Source organism: Mastigoproctus giganteus, chromosome 5 (assembly GCF_048544385.1).
Source record: "Mastigoproctus giganteus isolate SK-2022 chromosome 5, ASM4854438v1, whole genome shotgun sequence".
NCBI lineage: Eukaryota > Metazoa > Arthropoda > Arachnida > Uropygi > Thelyphonidae > Mastigoproctus > Mastigoproctus giganteus.
In genome coordinates, this window is record NC_143579.1 from 125,029,261 (window position 1) to 125,051,035 (window position 21,775).

At 38.3% G+C, this 21,775-nt stretch overlaps 1 protein-coding gene across 2 annotated transcripts in view; it reads right to left on the reverse strand.

The window, feature by feature from the left end:
- The window catches only part of BORCS7 (BLOC-1 related complex subunit 7), a 157,473-nt gene that overhangs the window by 88,152 nt on the left and 47,546 nt on the right, over positions 1-21,775 (reverse strand). For both annotated transcript variants that reach the window (XM_090373446.1, XM_090373445.1), the window contains exon 3: positions 17,642-17,685. In XM_090373446.1, the coding sequence (XP_090229572.1) occupies positions 17,642-17,685 (44 nt within the window). The remainder of the gene's footprint in view (positions 1-17,641; positions 17,686-21,775) is intronic.

Here is a 21,775-nt window from a genome sequence, read left to right on the forward strand (position 1 = left end):
TCTCTCTCTCTCTCCCCCCCCCCTTTTTTTATAATATTTAACTTAACTCAGTTCTGTATTGGATATTATCTTCAATAAAATTAGTTAAAGTCTCTCCATTTCAATCCTAATATCCAGCCTAGCCCTAGATGCTTGCAGTGGAACAGCTGTCTTTCCCACTGCTAAAATTAATTCTTTATTTTTTATAATTGTTCTTACAGTTAAACTTGCCAGTCCTAAATTATTGCACACATCCGCTTGTCGTTGACCAGAATTGCTTCGCTTCAAAACGTCTAATTTAATTTTCAAATCAGTCTTTTTCTTACATTTGTAGTCTTCGTACTGTGTCCAGACGTTGCTTTTTCATTCTTATCTGTCATTATTAACTCTTCGAAAATGTAACTGCGTTGGTTGCATTAATTAGGATACAATGTTCGAGTAAACTGTCCGCTACGCATTATGTCTAATACCATACTGAGTGATGTCTAGACTTCGGATAAATGCATATAACGCAAATATTACAAGCAATATACTTGATCATTTTTTTAAAATGTTGATCTTGGAACTACATAACAAGTCACTGTACTGCAATTAAATTAGCGTGCGAGAAAATTTCACTGAGCGTGGGAAATGTTTTAATGCTGTTTTGCTATTCATTTTCAAGCTAGACTGCATCAAATGAAACGATTTTGTTAAATATGCCAAAAATGCATCTGTAAAAGAGCGTTCTGGTGATTTGTGATAGCGTTATAGTCAGTTACGAGTTATAATATAAGAACAACGTTATAGCAAATCAGCGTAAAGCGAACAGCGAACAAGGGCCTGCTGTATACAAAGTACCTTTATATCAGCAACTTGGTGCACATATCACATCTTAGCATATCATATATATACTTTTGTACTTTGTGCTTGTTAGGAGAACTCTAGTGTCTCATTTGAGGTAAATTGGTAACCTAAAAGTTTGAATCAAGTAGACTGCTGTTAATAGATAATTTTATTAGACATTATAATTAACTTATAACTTTACAAGCATAATGGTACAGTCGATTCCGGTTATTTGGGACACATCGGGACTAGTGCATTTTGGCCCGATTAAGCGGCTGCCCCAATTATCCGAAGTTTCACAATGGATTCCCGCTTTACAATTGGTTCACTGTACAATCAAATCACGTTACAATGGAGTCACCATAGTAAAGTACCGTTCACTATACGATGTGTAGTAAGTGCCGGTCATTGTGATCACGTTTGTGAATTGAATTTTAATTCTATTAAACAGCGATTCTAATTAGCGAAAATAGGAGGAATATTATCCACAGGCTATAAAAGTAAAGTATATTAAGCACAAATTTACTCATGAAAGCTCTCATTCGCTCTAAAAGGGTCCCACGCATGTATATTTGGCTCTGACCACTTAGCGTGCACAAAAAGATATTACAATGGTGCCCAGCCTGAACAATCTCGCCGGTTTCATTACCTTACCAATTAAAAAATTAAATGATATGTGAAATTTGGAAGAATATATGTGATAATCGGAATAATTAATACGTACTGTAATATGTACATACTATCTAAACTAGTTGACATTTCTGTTCACTGACATTTGTGGGTGGGGGTTAAAATTTAAAACAGTAAAAAGATAAGCAATCAATAACGAAAAACATTGCACACACAAATTGCAAGTAACACGATACATGCAAGTGAGAATGGAGTAACAAATTACGAAGCTTTAAAAATAGGACTGAAGAGAAGATTCTGAAAATTATTTTTTTATATGATTGAAGATTCCAGAGAAGTGTAAACACATTTTACCATAATAACCCACAGAATTCCAGCTGTTTGTATTATCGCAAATTCAATAAGATCAGGTTTACTATCAGTTTATGATAGTTTTCACTAACACAAAAGCCCAATAAACAGGTGACTGCTAATTGTTTTTATTGTTTTATGGTTGTGACCTCCAGAAATCCAACCGAAGTACGTGGTACGGTCGTAGACAATTGTAGGGTAATCTGCAGTGCTGCGGTCTCCTGCCCCGATTAAACGGCATTTTGTCTCAATTAAGTGAAGTAAACCCTGGCTGTTTTCTTGATTGGATTCTGTTTTTTAAGATTTGTCACAAATAAACGGCTGCCCTGGTTAACCAGTGGCCCAAATAACCAGAATCTACTGTATATTGTAAACTCGAAAACGTAATACATATAACCCAAATTTGATAGTGTAATACTTATAATTCTGCATAACTCGTGCATAGTGCTATAGTGTTATACTGCTAGCTTGAGGAGATATCCAAACTAAAAGGTTAACAGTGGCCACAGGCAGAGGCAAAAGTGATTCTTGCACTGCTTCTATTGGAATGAGCAGCAGCATGAAAAGCAAGGCAATGGAAATTTCTAGGACTGTTGGGAGTCATTGTGGAACAAATAAATACATGGGCTGTGTTAGGGTAACTAAGAGTAGAAGCAGATGCATGTATACTTGAATGTACACCAATGCTAGCAGTATAGTTAATAAATTTGATGAGCGTGAAATGCTAGTCAAGACATCAAAGGCAGATATTGTTGGGATATCAGAGACATCGTGTCACACAGATATAAGCAGTGCAGAACTGGAATTTGGGGAATACAATGTTTACAGAAAGGATAGATGGGACAAGAAGGGAGGAGGGGTTATGCTGTTAGTTAAAAAAACAAAATCTAAGGAAGTGCATCCAATTGATGGACAATGTAATGTTGAGTCTGTTTGGTGTAACATAAGCACTGCAAAAGGAAAAATGAGAGTAGGTGTGTGTTATGGGCCTAATGAATCTGATGATTATAATGAGCAATTATAAATAGAGTGCACCAGTAAATCAGAATGTTTCATAATGGGAGATTTTAACTTGCCAGATATTGATTGGAACTTGTGGTTTGGTCACTCCACATTAGCAAGACTTTTTTGGATTTATAATATGACTGTTTTCTACAGTAGCATTTGAGAGAGGCAACCAGAGGGATTAATAGTCCTGATCTGATTATCAGCAATGATTATTCATGCATTAAGAATTTGCAGATAAAGAAACCACTGGGTGACAGTAATCACAATGTACTGATATGGGAATTATTTAAAGATGTAACTACCATCGAGGCTAAAGGAAAGTGCTTTTACTTTCATAAAGGTGACTATAGGGATCTAAGACAGTTTTTAAATTCTGGGAATTTAAATGGAAAACCTTTAGGGACTTAATCCAGGCGGCTACTAGGCTTTTCATTCCAACTAAGAAATACTGTTCAAGGTTCAGGCCTAAATGGATGTCTGATGAATTAATGAGGCTCGTGGCATAGAAGAAAAATGTATGGGATACATATAAAGTATCAGGTGACACAGAAACTTATTGCAGGTAGAAGCTAGTCTGTAATCAATTCACAAAGGAGGTTAGGCAGGCGAATGCAGATTACAAGAAATCTTCGGGAAAGAATGCAAAGAAAAACAGCAAAGAGTTCTTTACTTCTGTAAACTCCAGAAGGAAAGGGATGAATCAGATTGGTCCACTTGATATCGATGATTCAACTGGTGATGATCATGCTCAGGTAGCTGATAAACTGAATGAGTATTTTGCATCTACATTCACACATGAGAAGTTATTCAATGAGGGGAATGCCAGACGTTTATCAAACTGTAACAGGGAGCTAAGTGATTTTGTTAAAACTGAGAGCAAAGTGGAGGAGAAATTGTTGAAGTTAAACATAAGGAAGGCACCTGGGGTGGACGGGATCTATATATTCTTACCAGTGGATGCCATATCCAAAATTTTCATTACTTCATACAGCATGTCCCACCCACTTTTTCTTACTATTGAATACACCATGAATTGTCAAACTAATAGAGCAAGCTTATCTGCAAAAAGATCTAAACCTCCCAATCACTTCCTAATTCATTTCACAAATATATGTGGTCTCAATTCTAATTTCAACGATGTTCATTTCCGCTTGCAGTCTGCCAAACCCCATGTACTTTTTCTGACAGAATCTCAGTTATCGGTTGATTCAACTACTGCTCATCTCAGATGCCCAAATTATTCGCTGTATGATTCCTTTGGCATCAAAGGTGATACTTGTGCATATGTCTGTTCTGATATTCTCTGTCAGAGACTTGGCAATTTGGAATCTCCTCTCTTTGATCTTCTCTGGCTTAAAATCTCTCTACCTCATTGTGTCAAATTCATCTGTTGTCTCTACCGTTCTCCCAACTCCACTAATCACTTGGAGCTCTTCGACTTCCTCTCTTTGCAACTTGACTTTCTCCAGTCCAACTTTCCTAACAGTGAGGTAATTTTCCTTGGTGATTATAATGTTCACAACTCCAGCTGGCTTCTGTTTTCTAGTCACACCGACCCAGCTGGTGAAGATGCTGAGGGTTTTGCAATTACTAATGACCTTGCACAGATTGTTCATTTACCTACAAGAATACTGGACAATCCTAAACACATTTGATCTTTTTCTCACAAACAACCCTTCTAAGTACACGGTCGAAGTGAGTGGTCCTTTAGGCACCTCAGTTCACAACTTGGTGATTGTCTCTTATCCAATGGAGCCTTTACCTTATGGTTATTCCCAACCTCGTGTTGTTTGCCATTACAAGAATGCAAAATGGGATGACCTGCGAGACTTCTTTTCTTCTTTTCCTTGGTCGGATTACTGTTTCAAAACTTCTGATGTCAACGTTTGCTCAGATCGTGTCAGTGAAATTATTCTTGCAGGAATGGAATCCTTTATCCCACACTCCACTTTAAAATCTCATCCCTTATCTAAACCTTGGTTTTCCAATAAATGTGCCAATAAATGTCCAATAAATAAACTAGAGTTTGAACAAGCTAAGAGTAGAAAACTTGCTTCTTGCCCTAATGGTAGCCGAGCATTCTGGTCTCCTGCCAAAGCTATTGGCCGCAACTTTTGCCCATCTCTGCTCCCACCGCTGTCCAAACCAGATGGTTCTGTCGTCACTTCAGCCAAGGATAAAGCTGACTTGCTAGCATCCCATTTTTATTCCAGCTCATGTATTAATGATCTTGGTCTTCTGTCAAAAGGATGTCAGAAGGATTTTGACGAATCTTGATGCTAAGAAAGCTCCAGGTCCCGATGGTATTTCTCCACTTGTTCTCAAAACCTGTGCTCCTGAACCTACTCCTATTCTTTGTCGCCTTTTTTCACTTTCTTATTCCAAAGGTGTTTTTCCTTCTGCTTGAAAATTTGCTCATATCCAGCCAGTTCCTAAAAAGGGTGACAAATCCCTCCCATTGCATTTATTTCTACTCTTTCTAAAGTAATGGGGAAATCAATTCTACCTAGAAACCTTCCGTCTGATCAACAATCACCAGTATGGATTCCGTCAGTGTCGATCCACTGGTGATATTCTGACTTATGTTACCCATTTATGGACTACTTCAATGGAAAGGTTCGGTGAAACAGATGTAGTTGCTCTTGACATCTCAAAGGCTTTTGATCGTGTTTGGCATAAAGGTCTTGTAAACAAGTTTCCATCTTATGGTTTGCCAAATGTTTTTAGTAATTGGTTATCCAGTTTTCTCTCTGATCGCTCACTGAGGGTGATGGTAGATGGCTCTCTGTCTTCTAACTTCTCCACTAATGCCGGTGTCCCCCAAGGTTCAGTTCTTTCCCCCACTCTTTTCCTCTTGTACATTAATGACCTTCTTCCATTGACTGGAAATCCTATCCATAGTTTTGCCGATGATAGCACATTGCATTCCACTTTCCATTTTGCGAAACCTTGTCCTGCTCAATCAGCTTCAACTTCTCGAAAATCTGCTACCAATTCCTTAATTGTTGATCTTCAGGTAATTCTCCAGTGGGGAAAAGACAACTTAGTTGATTTCAACCCTTCTAAAACTCAGTCTTATCTTATATCTCGCAAATAGGATTCTTCTGCTCCTATGCTTATCTTTAGTGACACTCCGATTTCTAGGCAAAATGATCTATCACTTTTGGGGATTACCCTGACTTCTAATCTTTCTTGGCACAAGCACATTAAAAATATTGCTTCCTCTGCATCTAAAAAACCTGGTTTTCTCTTTTGCTCTCGGCGTTACTTTTCATCCAAACAGCTGCTCACTCTGTATAACTCGCAAATCCGCCCTGCCATGGAATATTGTTCCCACATCTGGGGTGGTTCCCCCAAAACCTCTCTCAGGCTTCTTGATTCCATTCAGAAGAGGGCAGTTAGGTTAATTAATGATTCATCTCTAACAGAGTCTCTCCACTCGCTGTATCATAGACGTACTATTTCTGCTGCATGCCTCTTCTACAGATACTTCCATGGGCACTGTTCTTCTGAATTGGCTTCTATAATTCCCACTCTCTCTTTCAAAACAGTCCAAAAACGTGCTGCCACCAGCCAACATCCATTTACTGTCCAACTTAAAACTCACAGAACCAACTTTTCATCTTCCTCGTTTATGCATTGAACTGCCGTTTTCTGGAACGACCTTCCTTCATATGTATTTCCTGAAAATTACAGTCTACAGAAGTTTAAGTCCAATGTCAACAAATATCTTCTTTCGTCTTCTCAACCTCCAACCCAAGCACGGTATTAAGTACTATAGGTTCTAATACCTCTCGTGTTTGGGGTTTACATAAAAAAAAAAAAAAAAAAAAAAATTAAGCAAATTCTTAGCCATAATTATGAGAGCTTCCTTGGATTCAGGGGAGGTCCCCATGGACTGGAGGTGTGCAAATATATCACCAATTCACAAAAGGGGTTCAAAAGGCAACAAGTAACTATAGACCTATTAGTTTAACTTGTGTTCCAGGGATGCAAAGAAAAACAGCAAAGAGTTCTTTACTTATGTAAACTCTAGAAGGAAGGGGATGAATCAGATTGGTCTACTTGATATCGATGGGTCAACTGTTGATGATCCTGCTCAAGTAGCTAACAAACTAAATGAATATTTTGCATCGACATTCACACATGAGGAGTTATTCAGCGAGGGGAATGTCAGAGGTGTATTCAACTCCGGCAGTAAGCCAGAGAATCTTGTAATAACTGAGAATAAAGTGGAGGAGAAATTGTTGAAGATAAACACAAGAAAGGCACCTGGGGTGGATGGGATCTATCCAGATCTATCCAGGGATCTATCCAGGGATCTATCCAGAGTTTGCTTACTTCCTTTGCTGCCTCCTTTGGAGGCAGCAAAGGAAGTAAGCAAACCCTTAGCCATAATTATGAGAGCTTCCTTGGACTCAGGGGAGGTACCCATGGACTGGAGATGTGCAAATGTGACCCCAATTCACAAAGGAGGATCAAAGGCTGACACAAGTAATTATAGACCTGTGAGTTTAACTTCTGTTCCAGGAAAATTAATGGAGGCACTAGTTAAAGAAGCACTGCAGGATCATCTAGACAAGACTTCAGTTATAGCTCGGACACAGCATGGTTTTGTTAAGGGGAAGTCTTGCCTGACCCATTTGATTGGATACTATGATGTGGTCACAAAGAAACTGAATGTCAAAAATAATTTTGATATCATATACTTGGATTTCAGGAAAGCTTTTGATACTGTTGCACATGGAAGACTGCTATTCAAATTGGAGAGGTATGGCATTAAGGGTAAGTTGCTACAATGGATAAAGGGATGATTGAGTGGGAGACAACAGAGAGTGGTAATCAATGGACACTGCTCTTCTTGGATGTTATTAGTGGAGTTCCCCAGGGTTCGGTGCTGAGTCCATTGTTGTTTTGTGTATTAATCAATGATATTGATGAAGGTATATCAGGATTAATCCAAGTTTGCAGATGATACAAAGGTTGGCAGGGTTGTTAAGTAAAGACAGCATTCTACTCCAAGTGGATCTAGACAAGTTATGTAAATGATCTGAGAAGTGGCAACTGAAGTTTAACATTGACAAATGCAAAGCACTTCATATGGGAAGCAATAACCGAAGAAAAACGTATCAACTGTGTGGTACTACACTCAGGGAAGTGGAAAATGAAAAAGATCTGGGGGTAATTGTGCAATCAAATATGAAGTTTGCAGAGCAGTGTAGATGGGGTGCCAGGGCAGGTGATGGAGTCTTGTCAATGATATATAGGAATTTTGCTAGCAGGGACAGCGAGGCGATTATCCCATTGTACAAGGCAATGGTCAGGCCACACCTAGAATACTGTGTACAGGTGTGGAGGCCTCATTTTAGAAAGGATATAGAGTTGCTAGAACAAGTAGAAAGAAGAGCAATAAGATTGGTGAGGTGAACAAAGGGGTGCTCTTACCAAGAAAGGCTTAAGTTCTGCAAATTGCAGACCCTGGAGAGTAGGCACCTACGAGGTGATCTGATTGAGGTGTATAAGGCCTTGAATGGGTTGAACAAGCTAAATGCTGATGGGATTCTTCCTCTTGCTCAGATTAAGAACCCGAGGGGGCATAGATTCAAATTGAGGAAAGACAGTTGTAGAATAGTTGTGCAGAATTTGCCTCTAGCCAGCCGGTGGTTGATTGGTGGAACAGACTTCCATCTTTTGTTGTGGAAGTTGATAGCCTAAATAAATTAAGGCTGAGCTGGACAGGCATTTGGAATGAATGGAGGGTCCTTTTTTTTTTTTTTTTTATTTTTGACTGATGTTGTATAAGCTTGCTTTCTTGCATCATATACTAATGCTAATGCTATTACATTTAAATATACACTGGAAGGGCAGAATTCATGGAATACCTGGTTCCTGGGAACAGGATGCTGTCACCCTTCTCACTAGTGTACAAACCCACCACTTGGCAGGCATATGGGTAAACTGCATCACTGCATTCATGTAGATGGTAATTCGATGTCAGTATGGATAAACGTGAGTTAGCCAACTTTGAAAGATAGTGGGTGCCCGACACATGGGTCACTATCTCGGAGGTGATACAGAAATTGTACTATCCCCATTTGACAGTATCAAGAGTGCATCAGGAATATGTCATTTCTGGAATAACATCTCTTCGTGGACAGCACTGTGGGAGGAGAAAAGTGGTGGACAAACTTGGCTGTCAATGTCTGTCTCACACTGTTTCAGCCAACAGGAGAGTGACAGCGGCACAAATCACCGCCAACTTTGAGGGAGATACCAGAAACATCTCCACCAAGACCATCAGGCAATCATTAGCCGCAATAGGATATGGGAGCCACCAGAGTCCCACTGCTAACACCATGACACAAGACTCCACACATCAACTGGGCAAAAGAATATCATCACTGGACCTTGGATATTTGGAGATGGGTCTCCTGGTCCATTGAGTCCTGTTTCCATTTATTTCGAGCAGACAGGATGGTGCGTATTTGGAAGAAACCGCACCAATCAACAAGGAACTGTTTGGACAGTTGGTAATGGTCTGGGGCATGTTGAACTGGCACACGTTGGGACCTCTGGTACATCTAGATACATCTCTGAATGGACCAGGTTATGTGTCCATCCTTGGAGACCCTCTGCATCCGTTTATGGTCATCATGCACCCACAAGACAATGGACTCTTCCAGAAGGACAATGCACCTCCTCATAGAGCCATGGTGACTAGAACATGGTTCAAAGAGCATGCCACATATTTTACCACCATGGATTGGTCTCCCAATTCACCAGATATGAATCCTGTGGAGCATATTTGGGATACTGTGGAAAGGTCCGTTCAAGCTTTTGATTCTTCACCCAGGATGCGATGGAATTATGGACAGCAGTGCAGCAGGCATGGATGGAAATACCTGTGGAACGTTTTCATGAACTAGTAGAGTCAACGCCTCGCCATGTGACTGCTCTTATCCAGACGAAAGGTGGGCCTACCTACCTGTTACTAGGTAGGTATACCATGATTTCTGTCCACTCAGTGTATTACTTTATTGTAGTATCCTCAATTAAACTGAATTTGGAAATTTGCAGTCTCCCTTGACTGTATCACCGTCCATTCCAAACCTATCTGGAATGGGACGTGATAGAGTCAAGGGAGACTGCCTTTGTGTGTGATGATAATAGGAATCAACTCAGCATTTTGATGGATATTTATGAGAGCTTGAACAGTGTGGATGCCGCCAAAGGAATTAAGCTGGGGCCCACCAAGCTCTAAGCTGCCTACCTCAGAAGTGCAAGCACTGCCTACCAGAGCTTGCACTTCTCCTCAGCAAAATCAGTGGCAACTCAATAGGCAGAATGCGCAGGTCCCACAAGAGGGAGCTATTATCGGTCACTCTATTGTTAGGGAAACAGAAAAAATATTGTGCAAAAAGAATAAGTGTGGAATAGGACCACTGTATGTCTGCCAAGGCAAAAGTTGATGATGTACAGCAGATATCTTTTAAGAGTGTAAAAGGTGATACTGTTGTACATGTTTTCACTAATAATATTAAGAGTAGGATATTTGAGGGATTACTTAACAAGTACAGGAAAATGTTAAAAAAAGTCACGAGTTAGCTTTGAATTTGAAAATGTCTACAATTCTGCACAGAAATGATAGGAGAGAGTACATGTTGAGAGCCCTGTCAATCAATTCAGCACTGGAGAGATTGTGCAAGACTCATGGGGTAGAATTTTTCCCAGCACGGTCTGTGCTTGTTAACAAAAGAAAGTGTTCTTACAGGGATGGGATACACTTAAACAGAAAGATGCAAGAATATTTACTGACGCTATTGAGGCAGTGTTAGGTGGGCCAAAAAACTGCAAGCTGGCAGGGGGAGATACAGACTATTAGATTAACAATAACCGCAGGCAGAAACATGCAACAGTTTGGAAAGCAAGGCACCAGGGGTTTCAAGGCCTGCTGTGGGTCATCACTACACAAGGAAATATCCTTTCTGTACACATTGTACACCCCAAATTCCAGTTCTGCATTTCTTATATCTGTGTGACACCACGTCTCTGCTATCCCAACAATATCTGCCTTTGATGTCTTGACCAACACTTAAAATTCATCAAATTTATTTACTACACTTCTAGCATTGGTATACATACAAGTATACATGTACCTATTTTTATTATTAGTTATCGTAACACATCCCATATACCCATCTGTTTCACAATGTCTGCCATCAGTCCCTGAAACCCCCAACATCCCTCGCTCCAGGCCGCTGCTTATTCTAATAGAAGTAGTGCAAGAATCACCTACACCTCTTCCTGCGGCTACTTTTAACTTTTAGTCTGTGAATCCCCCCCCCCAATCTAGCAATTTTCCGACCCACCTAACACTGCCTTGATAGTATCAGAAAATATTTTTGTACCCTTTCTATTTAAGTGTGTCCTGTAGAAGCAGTCTCTCCTGTTAACAAGCACAGACCAGGCTGAAAAAAATTCTACTCCTTGAGCCTTGCACATTTCCTCTAGGGCTGAATTGACTGACAAGGCTCTCATCATGTACTCCCTCCTATCGTGTCTTGGCAGAATTGCAGACACTTTCAAATTCAATCCTAACTCATGGCTTTTTTTCAACATTGATCTGTACTTGTTAAGTAATTCCACCGGTCTCCTACTCTTAATATCATTAGTGCAAACATGTACAGTAATACCACCTTTTGTGTCCTTAAAAGATGATATATGTTTTACGTCATCAACTTTTGCCCCTGGCAGACATATCCTGGTCCTATTCCATCTATCCTTTTTTACACAATATATTCCCCGTCTCCCTGACAATAGAGTCATCGACGATATCTAACTCCTGTGGGATCAGCACATTCTGCCTTGGAGATTGCCGCTGTGTTGCCTGATGCCCAGGAGGGAGCTCTGGCGTTGAGTTGGGCAGCTGAGAGCTTGACGGGCCCCACATATTAATTTCTTCGAGGGCATCTACCCTACACCTCAAGCTCTCATAGACGTCCATCAGAATGCTGAGTTGACGCCTAATTTCTAGACACTCTCTGCACCTGGCACACACAGTCATCCTCCTTGGCTAGATCAAGTTCTGTTGCAGAGAGTTCAGCAAACATTTCACAAGCTGCACATTTTTTTTAGGCTGTGATGCATTGGAGAATTGCCCCCTCCCCCCCCTCAGTTCTCCCCAGAGTCACAGCACTCTTGCCATTTTGTGCCCGTTGCTTTTCTGCTCTAGTCTGGGGAATGATATTTTAAATTAATAAGATCAATAAATTTAATTAATTAATTGTCAATACTACACTATCTAATAGAATCCTAAATGCAGGGATGCGAATTACGCTATATAATTTTACATTAGAGCTACCTAGTTAACATAATTAAAAATTTGAATTCCTTACCACTCTATACAAAAACAATGGCTGCAAGATTCGAACAAAACAACGGTTTTACGTATATTAAGTAGTAATCTACAAAACTCTTATCTAAATTAAAAATAAAAATAACCAGCATATCTAGAACTATATGGCTACTTATAAAGTTCAATATAAAATAACAATAAGGTAAATAAAATGGCAAACACTTATCGCTTTTTTGGAGCTTGAAATTCACAGCTGTAATTTTTAAAGAGAGTCAGTGCCCTCTCTTGGGGCACTGACTTTCGGTTGGGGCTCTTGGCTTTCGATTCCGTTGCACATCAGATTTGTTCATATCTCTGAGTGTGAGCATTCTTTAATTCAATTTTTTTCATCTTATTTTATTCATCACATTTGGGAGAGAATTGACTGGAAGCATTCTACGAAAAAGATTGAGGTAATCTCTTACTTTTTTAATATATAAAAAAATCATTGAAGTTATTGAGCCCTGTAGCTCTGAATTTTTTACTAAGTACACCAATGTTAGCACTGTAAATAAATTTGATAAATTTGAAGTGCCAGTGAAGTCATCAAATGCAGATATTATAGGGATATTACAGAAGTGGGGGCACTTTGATATAAGGCAAGCAGAATTTGAATATGGGGAGTATATTGAATACAGAAAGGAGAAGGGAGGGGTTATGCTCTTATTTAAGAAGCACGTAAACTGTAAGGCAGTGCAGCTAGTTGACATGGATGCCCAGTGCAATACCGAGTCAGTTTGGTGTAACACAAGCACTAAGAAGGGAAAAAAATGAGAGTAGGAGTGTGTTCCATGGGTTGAATGACTGTGATGAGTATAATGAACAACTTACGAATACAAATAGAGTAGGCTAGTAAATCAGAATATCTTATGTGGGCTTTTAGTTTTGACATTGAACTCGAATTTCAGCTGAGGCTGTTATGGAGAGCCATATCTCACTCCACAATATTTTGTTCTGATGGATGCATTTTGCATTTGGAGATCACAGAAGAGCTCTTCCTATCGGATTGTATGTCTCAACCATGAAGTATGGTGGTATGGATGATGGTATAGATCTATTTCAGCTGATTAGCACTTGGTCCACTAATGATGGTGCCTGAAACCATGAAGTCCATGATCTCTACTTGGATGTATTTGACAAGTATGCATGCCTACACTCTGATAACACTACAGAAACTAAGGCTTACAACATCAGTAGAACAGTACTCCATATCATATAGCATTCTGAATTATTTTCAAATTCTAAAATATACAAGCAAGAAAAACATTGAAGAAAAATACAAGACTGGTTTTTGGACAATGACCTTGAAAAATAAGATTGACCAGCCCAAGGCCTGGACCTTGAGCGGACATTAGAAACATTAAGAAACATTTTTACAGGTAACATCTATTAAAAATGGTTGAAAGTATACCCAGAAGGATTCAAGCCATCATACAGGCCAAAGTTGGCCTATGTATTAAGGTTAAGTAAGCAATACCTTCTGTGGATATTCAAATACTTTTTTTTCACATATCACAAAATGAAATTTTATCATACTATACAAAGTAATGTATATTCTATTCCTTTCCATTTCACACTTACCTAGTGATGGGAATACAGGCAACCTCCCGTATAACACAGTATTTCTACAATACGGTTTCGCTCTAACACGATTGATAAATTGCAGTAATCCTCGCACAATATAGTTTCGCTCTAACACGGTTGGAGAATTTTGGCAAACCTCGCATGAAACAATGTTTTTGTGTGGGCAAAACGCTTCTATTATTGGATGTAATTTTTCAAACTTTCCATTCTTTTTTGTGAATCATCGCTGTTGACTTGCTAGTTGTGCAAAAATTACTGGGAAATCCCCATGTTAGGTAATTATTATTATTATTAGCCATATGGTGCAAGGAAACCTGAGACTTATGCTGCACCAGCCAAAAAAATTCCCAAGTTACCCTGAGAGAGAGAGAGAGAGAGAGAGAGAGAGAGAGAGAGAGAGAGAGAGAGAGAGAAGGGAATCACCAAGAAAGAGAAGAATGATGATATCCAGCTCAGGACCCTGGGTGTGCCAAGCCCATACCCACCAGATGTGAGCCATTGGGGTTCTGTGCTATTGAACTTGTGCTTGTTTCAGACCATAAATTGTGACTTTGAAGTGTGCAGTCCGTGACTTTTAAGGTTTTTGTAAGGTTATTTTGGCTTTTATTTGATCGTTTATAAATTTTTTGAGTATGTATTACTAAACTTTGTTCTTAAGAACCGTATTGGAATAATTTCTTTGTTGTAAATTAAATATCAGCTCTAAATTATGCCTAAGGAAAGTAAAAATTCTTCAGTTTCATTTTCTGCCTACAACAAAGCTCACAACAATTGTAAAGCACTTATTAATCAGTCCAAACTAGATTTTGAACAGGCTAAGAGTAGAAAACTTGCTTCTTGTCCTAATGGTAGCCGAGCATTCTGGTCTTTTGCCAAAGCTATTGGCCGCAACTTTTGCCCATCTCTGCTCCCACCTCTGTCAAAACCAGATGGTTCTGTTGTCACTTCAGCCAAGGATAAAGCTTACCTGCTAGCATAAAACACCTCCCACCATTCCCAACGTGCTCCATTCAATGCCTCCTGTGGTCTTACGTCAAAAGGATGTCAGAAGGATTTTGATGAATCTTGATGCTAAGAAAACTCCAGATCCTGATAGTATTTCTCTACTTGTTCTCAAAACCTGTGCTCCTGAACTTACCCCTATTCTTTGCCGCCTTTTTTCACTTTCTTATTCCAAAGGTGTTTTTCCTTCTGCTTGGAAATTTCTCATATCCAGCCAGTTCCTAAAAAGGGTGACATATCCCTCCCATCCAATTATCGTCCCATTGCAATTACCTCTACTCTTTCTAAAGTAATGGAGAAATCAATTAACCGCCAACTCTTAAGCTACCTAGAAACCTTCCGTCTGATCAACGATCACCAGTCAGTGTCGATCCACTGGTGATGTTCTGGCTTATGTTACCCATTTATGGACTAATTCAATGGAAAAGTTCGGTGAAACACAAGTAGTTGCTCTTGACATCTCAAAGGCTTTCGATCATGTTTGGCATAAAGGTCTTCTAAACAAGCTTCCATCTTATGGTTTGCCAACTGTTTTTGTAATTGGTTATCCAGTTCTCTCTCTGATCAAGAGAAAACTTGATCAGAGAGAAAACTGAGGGTGATGGTAGATGGCTCTCTGTCTTCTAACTTCTCCACTAATGCTGATGTCCCCCCCATGGTTTAGTTCTTTCCCCCACTCTTTTCCTCTAGTATATTAATGATATTCTCAAATATCTGCTACCAATTCCTTAAATGCCAATCTCCAGGTAATCCTCCAGTTGGGCAAAGACAACTTAGTTGATTTCAATCCTTCTAAAACTGAGTCTTGTCTTATATCTCACAAAAAGGATTCTTCTGCTCCTATGCTTATCTTTGGTGACAATCCGATTTCTAGGCAAAATGATATATCTGTTTTGGGGATTACCCTGACTTCTAATCTGTCTTGGCACAAACACATTACAAATATTGCTTCCTCTGCATCTAAAAAACTTGATTTACTCTTTCGCTCTTGGCATTACTTTTCTTCCAAACAGGTGTTCACTCTGTACAAATCGCAAATCAGCCCTACCATGGAATATTGTTCCCACATCTGGGGCGGTGCCCCCAAAATCTCTCTCAGGCCTCTAGATTCCATTCAGAAGAGGGCAGTTAGGTTAATTAATGACTCCTCTCTAACAGAATGTTTCCACTTGCTGTCTCATAGACGTACTGTTTCTGCTGCATGCCTTTTCTACATTGGCACTGTTCTTCTGAATTGGATTCTATAATTCCCACACCCTCTTTCGAAACAGTCTGAACGTGTGCCGCCACCAGCCAACATCCATTTACTGTCCAACTTCAAACTCACAAAACCAACTTTTCGTCTTCCTCTTTTATTCATTCAACTGCCGTTTTCTGGAACAACCTCCCTTCATACCTATATCCTGAAAATTACAGTCTACAGAAGTTCAAGTCTAATGTCAACAAATATCTTCTTTCGTCTTCTCAACCTCCAACCCAAACACGGTACTAAGTACCATAGGTTCTAACACATCTCGTGTTTGGGGTTTTAATAAAAAAAAAAAAAAAAAAGCATAACTCAAAAGAAACTATTTCTCTATAATCAAAGATACAAATTTTGGATCATCTTAAAAAGAGGGAAAGGTATCATATGTTGCAAAAAGTTTAAATTTAAATGAAGTAACAATCCGCACCATAAAGAAAAATGAGCATCTTGCAGGATCTTTCATTTCTGCAAATATGACAGCTCGTTCCTGAGGGCAAATAATTCAGAAAATGGAAAAGGCACTCAGTATTTGGATTGATGATTGCAGTAAAAACGGATCCTATTAGATGACAACGAAATAAACAAAAGACACTAAAAATTTATAACTATTTAAAAGAAAATGCAAAATCTTCTGTTAACCCAGCATTTGTTACCAGTAAAGGTTGGTTTGAGTGATTTAAAAACCGCTTCTCATTACATAATATAAGAATTCAAAGGGAAAGTGCACCGGCTGATAATGAAGCTGCCAAAAAGTATGCAGAGGAATTTCAAAAAATTATTGGAAAGCATGGATACACACCACATCAAGTTTTCAATCTGTCTCATCAGCAGATGAGACAGATTTTTGGTGAACAAAAATGCCCATCTGAATGTTTATTTCAAAAAAAGAGAAAACTGCACCAAGTTTTAAGGCATCAAAAGATTGTGTAACGTTACTTATGTGCAGTAATGCATCAGGAGATTACATAATAAAACCTATGCTAGTTTGTAGATCCTCTACTACTTGTGCAATGAAAGGTGTAGATTAAAATGCGTTACCGGTATTGTTGGAAAGCAAATAAAAAAGTTTAAACTTAAAAATTTACAAAGATCTATAAGCAAAAGCAAACAAACCCAGATTACTGATTTTTTAAAGAGAGCAGAAGATACACAAAATCTAGATGCTGTAGAAGAAAGTGATGATATTCTGCAACAGAAAAAAACATTCTCGTTTGATTGTGCTTAGCAACGATGACAAGGAAGAAAATTAAATAAACGTATAATATCTGACATATGTATCACAGTTTGTAACACAGCTTGTTAAGTTATTACTATTTTTTTAAAAAAATTAAGTTTCTGATAGTTATAAAAAAAAAATGGTGTATTTTTGTTAGCTTTTGGAATGTAACCCTCCTTTTGCACTAGTTCTTAGTCCCATATAACACGGTTTCGCACTACACAATATTTTATAGGAACCTAACTACCGTGTTATACGAGGATTACCTGTATTTATATAAGGTCATTTAAGATTGGGTCAAAGTTTCAAGTGCTTGCATTAGAATAATAAAAAACAAAAATTAATTGGCTCATGACAAATTATAGAATTAAATTTACTAATGAAATATCCATATAAATATACTTACTGCAACTGAAGATGAGTTGTTAGCAACTGCATTCTTTTCAGATTCTAAAATATACAAAAAAAGAAAAATACTGCAAAAAATATCTTATCACTGGTTATATAAAATTTAATACAAATACAATAGACTCTTGATTTTCGGGGCTAGATGGTAAAAAAAATATTCACAGATAATCGATTTCCAGGTTAATCCAAAAATACAGTAAGTCCCCGACATACATAAGAGATACGTTCCAGGACTTCCTTACATAAGTCGAGATTTGCGTCACTCGGGAATGACCAATAAAATATTGCTGCTATATCCCTGATATGCCAAAATTACAAAAACCACATAATATCCTCAGAAGAATGAGGAAAAATAGTTATATATTTTTAATAAGTTCAATTAAAAACTTTATCTGGAGAGAGAGCGGTGAAGTAGCCAGAGTGGCACATAAGAAAAGAAAACATAAAAGGAAGAAAAAACGCATGTTATTGTACTGTAAAAACTGGTATGTATTTCGTAGACTTGGTTATTATTATAGTTGACCTTCATTGGTGCCAACTGCTTCTCATATTTTGTCTTTCTCCTTTATTGTGTTCACCGTTGCCACTGACAAATCTGAATTCCGCACGATACTTGTTAATGTTTGGCTATTTTCATACATCCTTATTTTAATTTTCTGATTCAACTCAATCGCTTTTCTTTTCTTGATAGACTTATTAGTACCGCTGTCACTTATTCTCTTAGTTGGCATCATGATAACAGTCAAAACGAAATTTTCTGAAAAGAACTTCACAGGGTTAAGGCGAAAACTCACTATTATCACTCCATACAAGCTGACATTTTACTAAAGCACATTTCTGGAGGTCACTGCCATAAAACAATAAAAACAATTTGCACTTTCTGGGTTGCTGGGCTTTCCTGTTAGTGTAATTAATTATAAACTGGTAGCAAACTCGATCTTATTGCATTTGCGATAATACCGATAGCTGGAATTCTGAGTTGTTACATTATGGTGAAATGTGTGTCCCCGTCACTTGAAATCTTCAGTCAAATAAAAAAATTATAAATAATGTAATGTAAGTCCAGAGCTACGTAAGTCAGGGACTTGCTGTATCGAAAAATGTTCAGCAACCTACGGAAAAAGTATAGCGATAGATAAAGAGCTTATCAAGCATTACTCGCATGTTCAGTACGATGCTTCCCTTTATTTTTTACAATGTTGCGTATGGTTTGGTCACCAACATTATAATGGTTCTTTAGAGATACACCATTTTCAAACTTTTGAATAATTTCAAGTTTTTGTTTAAATGAAAGTACAACTCTTGCATTTGCCCATCATTTTCACAATTTCTAAACAAAAAAGAAAAAAAGTAACTATGAAAAAAAAATTCCGACATCCCTGACAGCCATAATGAAAACAAAATTTGTCCTTTTGAGGTGCGATGGAACACAACAATCGACATGACGTGCTAAAACAAACTAAACATTTTTTTTTTTTTTTTTTTTTTGTTTGCTTTGAGCAGTGGGTGTGAAGACAGTGGGGGGTTGCAAGATAATAGGCACACTAATCTTCTAATGACGACTTATAATGCTGCTTCTTGTCGCTTATTTACGACTTGCAAAACATCTGTTTATACCTATTCTATTTATTACTTGTATTTTATGATTCCTGGTTGATTTTTTTTTTTTTTTTTTTTAATTTGGAATCTTGAAGTGTTCCTGTTAATCCGATCCTGATAAATCGAGAGTCTTCTGTATTTACTAATAGTATTGCTAATAGTATTTACTAATAGTAATAGTAACCCCCCACACACACAAATTACTGTAGCTGTCAATTACAAAAATGCTTCTTTCTCCCAAATTACCAGCTCAACAACAAAATAATGCCCTTGGAAGTAGTATCTATAGAAAAGGCATGCAGCAAAAATAGATCACCTATGAGATAGCAAGTGGAGAGACTTTCTTAGAGATGGGTCATTAATTAACCTAACTGACCTCTGAATGCCATCTAGAAGCCTGAGAGAGGTTTTTGGGGCAACACCCCCAGATGTGGAAACAATATTCCACATCTGTAGGGCAGATTTGTGAATTGCACAGAGTGAGCAGCTGTTTAGAAGAAATGCAATGCCGAGACCAAAAGAGAAAACTCAGTTTTTTAAATACAGAGGAAGTAATATTTTTGATGTGCTTGTGCTAAGACATTAGAAGTCAGGGTAATTCCTAATAGAGACAGTGATCTTGTCTAGAAATCTGAGTGTTATCAAAGATAAGCATATAAGCAGAAGAATAATTTTTTTCTGAGATATAAGATAGCAAGACTAAGTTTTTGGAAGGATTGAAATCAACTAAGTTATCCTTGCCCTACTGGAGAAGAGCGGTGGCTCATGACTCTGGTGTATGGGGATGCCAATGGCAACCCACCAACCAGGCTTTGACTCAACCGCTGGGAGCAAAATGTGGAACTGTCTAGCACACAGTTCCACCTACGGTTAAACTTCAAAATTGAAAATGATTTTGCGTTTTTATTCATTTATTATTGAAACGATTATTGGAAATCGTTGTTTTCCCATGAACCAAAGGCCTTAGGCTATGTTTAATGCTTGTATTAAATAAAGCAATTATTTATTTATCTATTATTATTTTTTTTTTTTTTTTGATTATTGGAAATAGAGGATGAGTATACTATATGCAGGACCTGTTAATAAAAATATTCATTGTGTTGCATTGTTCTTCACAAAATTTCATATAACTCTGTTGACTGTATATTTAGATTTAAAAAGCTGGGGGTTCTGCAGTTCCCCTGTGCCTACCAACGCGCCACCTCTGCTGTAGAATTACCTGGAGATCAACATTTAGGAAATTGGTAGTGGATATTTGAGAAGTTGAAGCTGTTTGTGTAGGGCAAGGTTTTTCAAAGTGGAAGGTAGAATGCAATATGCTATCATCATCAAAACTATGGATAAGATTTACAGTCAATGGAGCAGCTGTTTAGAAGAAATGCAATGCCGAGACCAAAAGAGAAAACCCAGAGGAAGTAATATTTTTGATGTGCTTGTGCTAAGACATTAGAAGTAATAATCTTGCTAAGATGAACCTTGGGGAACACCTGTGTGTGGTTCAAGCCCGTCACCACCAAATACGGAGGATGCGGAAAGGTCTGGGAATGTCCACCGCATATTCCCGGAGCAATATGGCCTTAGTTGCTAATGCTCCTAAAAACCAAATAACAAAACAAAAAAAACCTGTGTGTGTGTGTGTGTGTATGTGTGTGTGTGTGTGTGTGTGTGTGTGTGTGTGTGTTCAATGCATAATCTTGCTAAGATGAACCTTGGGGAACACCTGCATTAATGCGAAGTTAGAAGACAGAGAGAGAGCCATCTACCATCACCCACTTGCAGTGAGCAAGTGGGTGATGGTAGATGACCTACTTGCTCACTGCAAGTGGGTCATCTTGGGTATCCAGTTTTCAGAGAGAAAACTGGATACCCAATTACAAAAAGTTGGCAAACCATAAGTTGGAAGCTTATTTAGAAGACCTTTATGCTAAACATGATATGATCAAAAGCCTTTGAGACATCAATAACAACCACTCAAGTTTCACCAAATGTTTCCATTGAATTTTTCTATAGATGGGTAACATAAGCCAGAATATCAGCACTGAATCGACACTGATGTAATCTATACTGGCAATCACTGATGAGATGGAAGATTTCCAGATTGTTTAGGAGTTGGAGAGATTTCTCCATTACTTTAGAAAGAGTAAAAGTGCAATGGGATGATAATTGTATGGAAGGGATTTGTCACCCTTGTAGGAACTGGTTACATATGAGCAGATTTCCAATCAGAAGGGGGAAATACCAGTGGAATAAGAAAACATAAAAAGGCAACAGGAGTAACCTCAAGCGCAGTTTATGAGAATAAGTGGAGAAATACCATCAGGACCTGGAACTTTCTGGGCATCAAGATTGTTCAAAATTCTTCTGACATCCTTTTGACAGAAGACCGCAAGAGGCATTGAATGGGTTATACTGGGATGGTAGGAGGTGGTTTACCAGGATCATCAATACACAAATTAGAAGAAAATTGGAATGCTAGAAGGACAGCTTTATCTTTAGCTGAAGTGGGAATAGAACCATGCAGTTTTGACAGGGG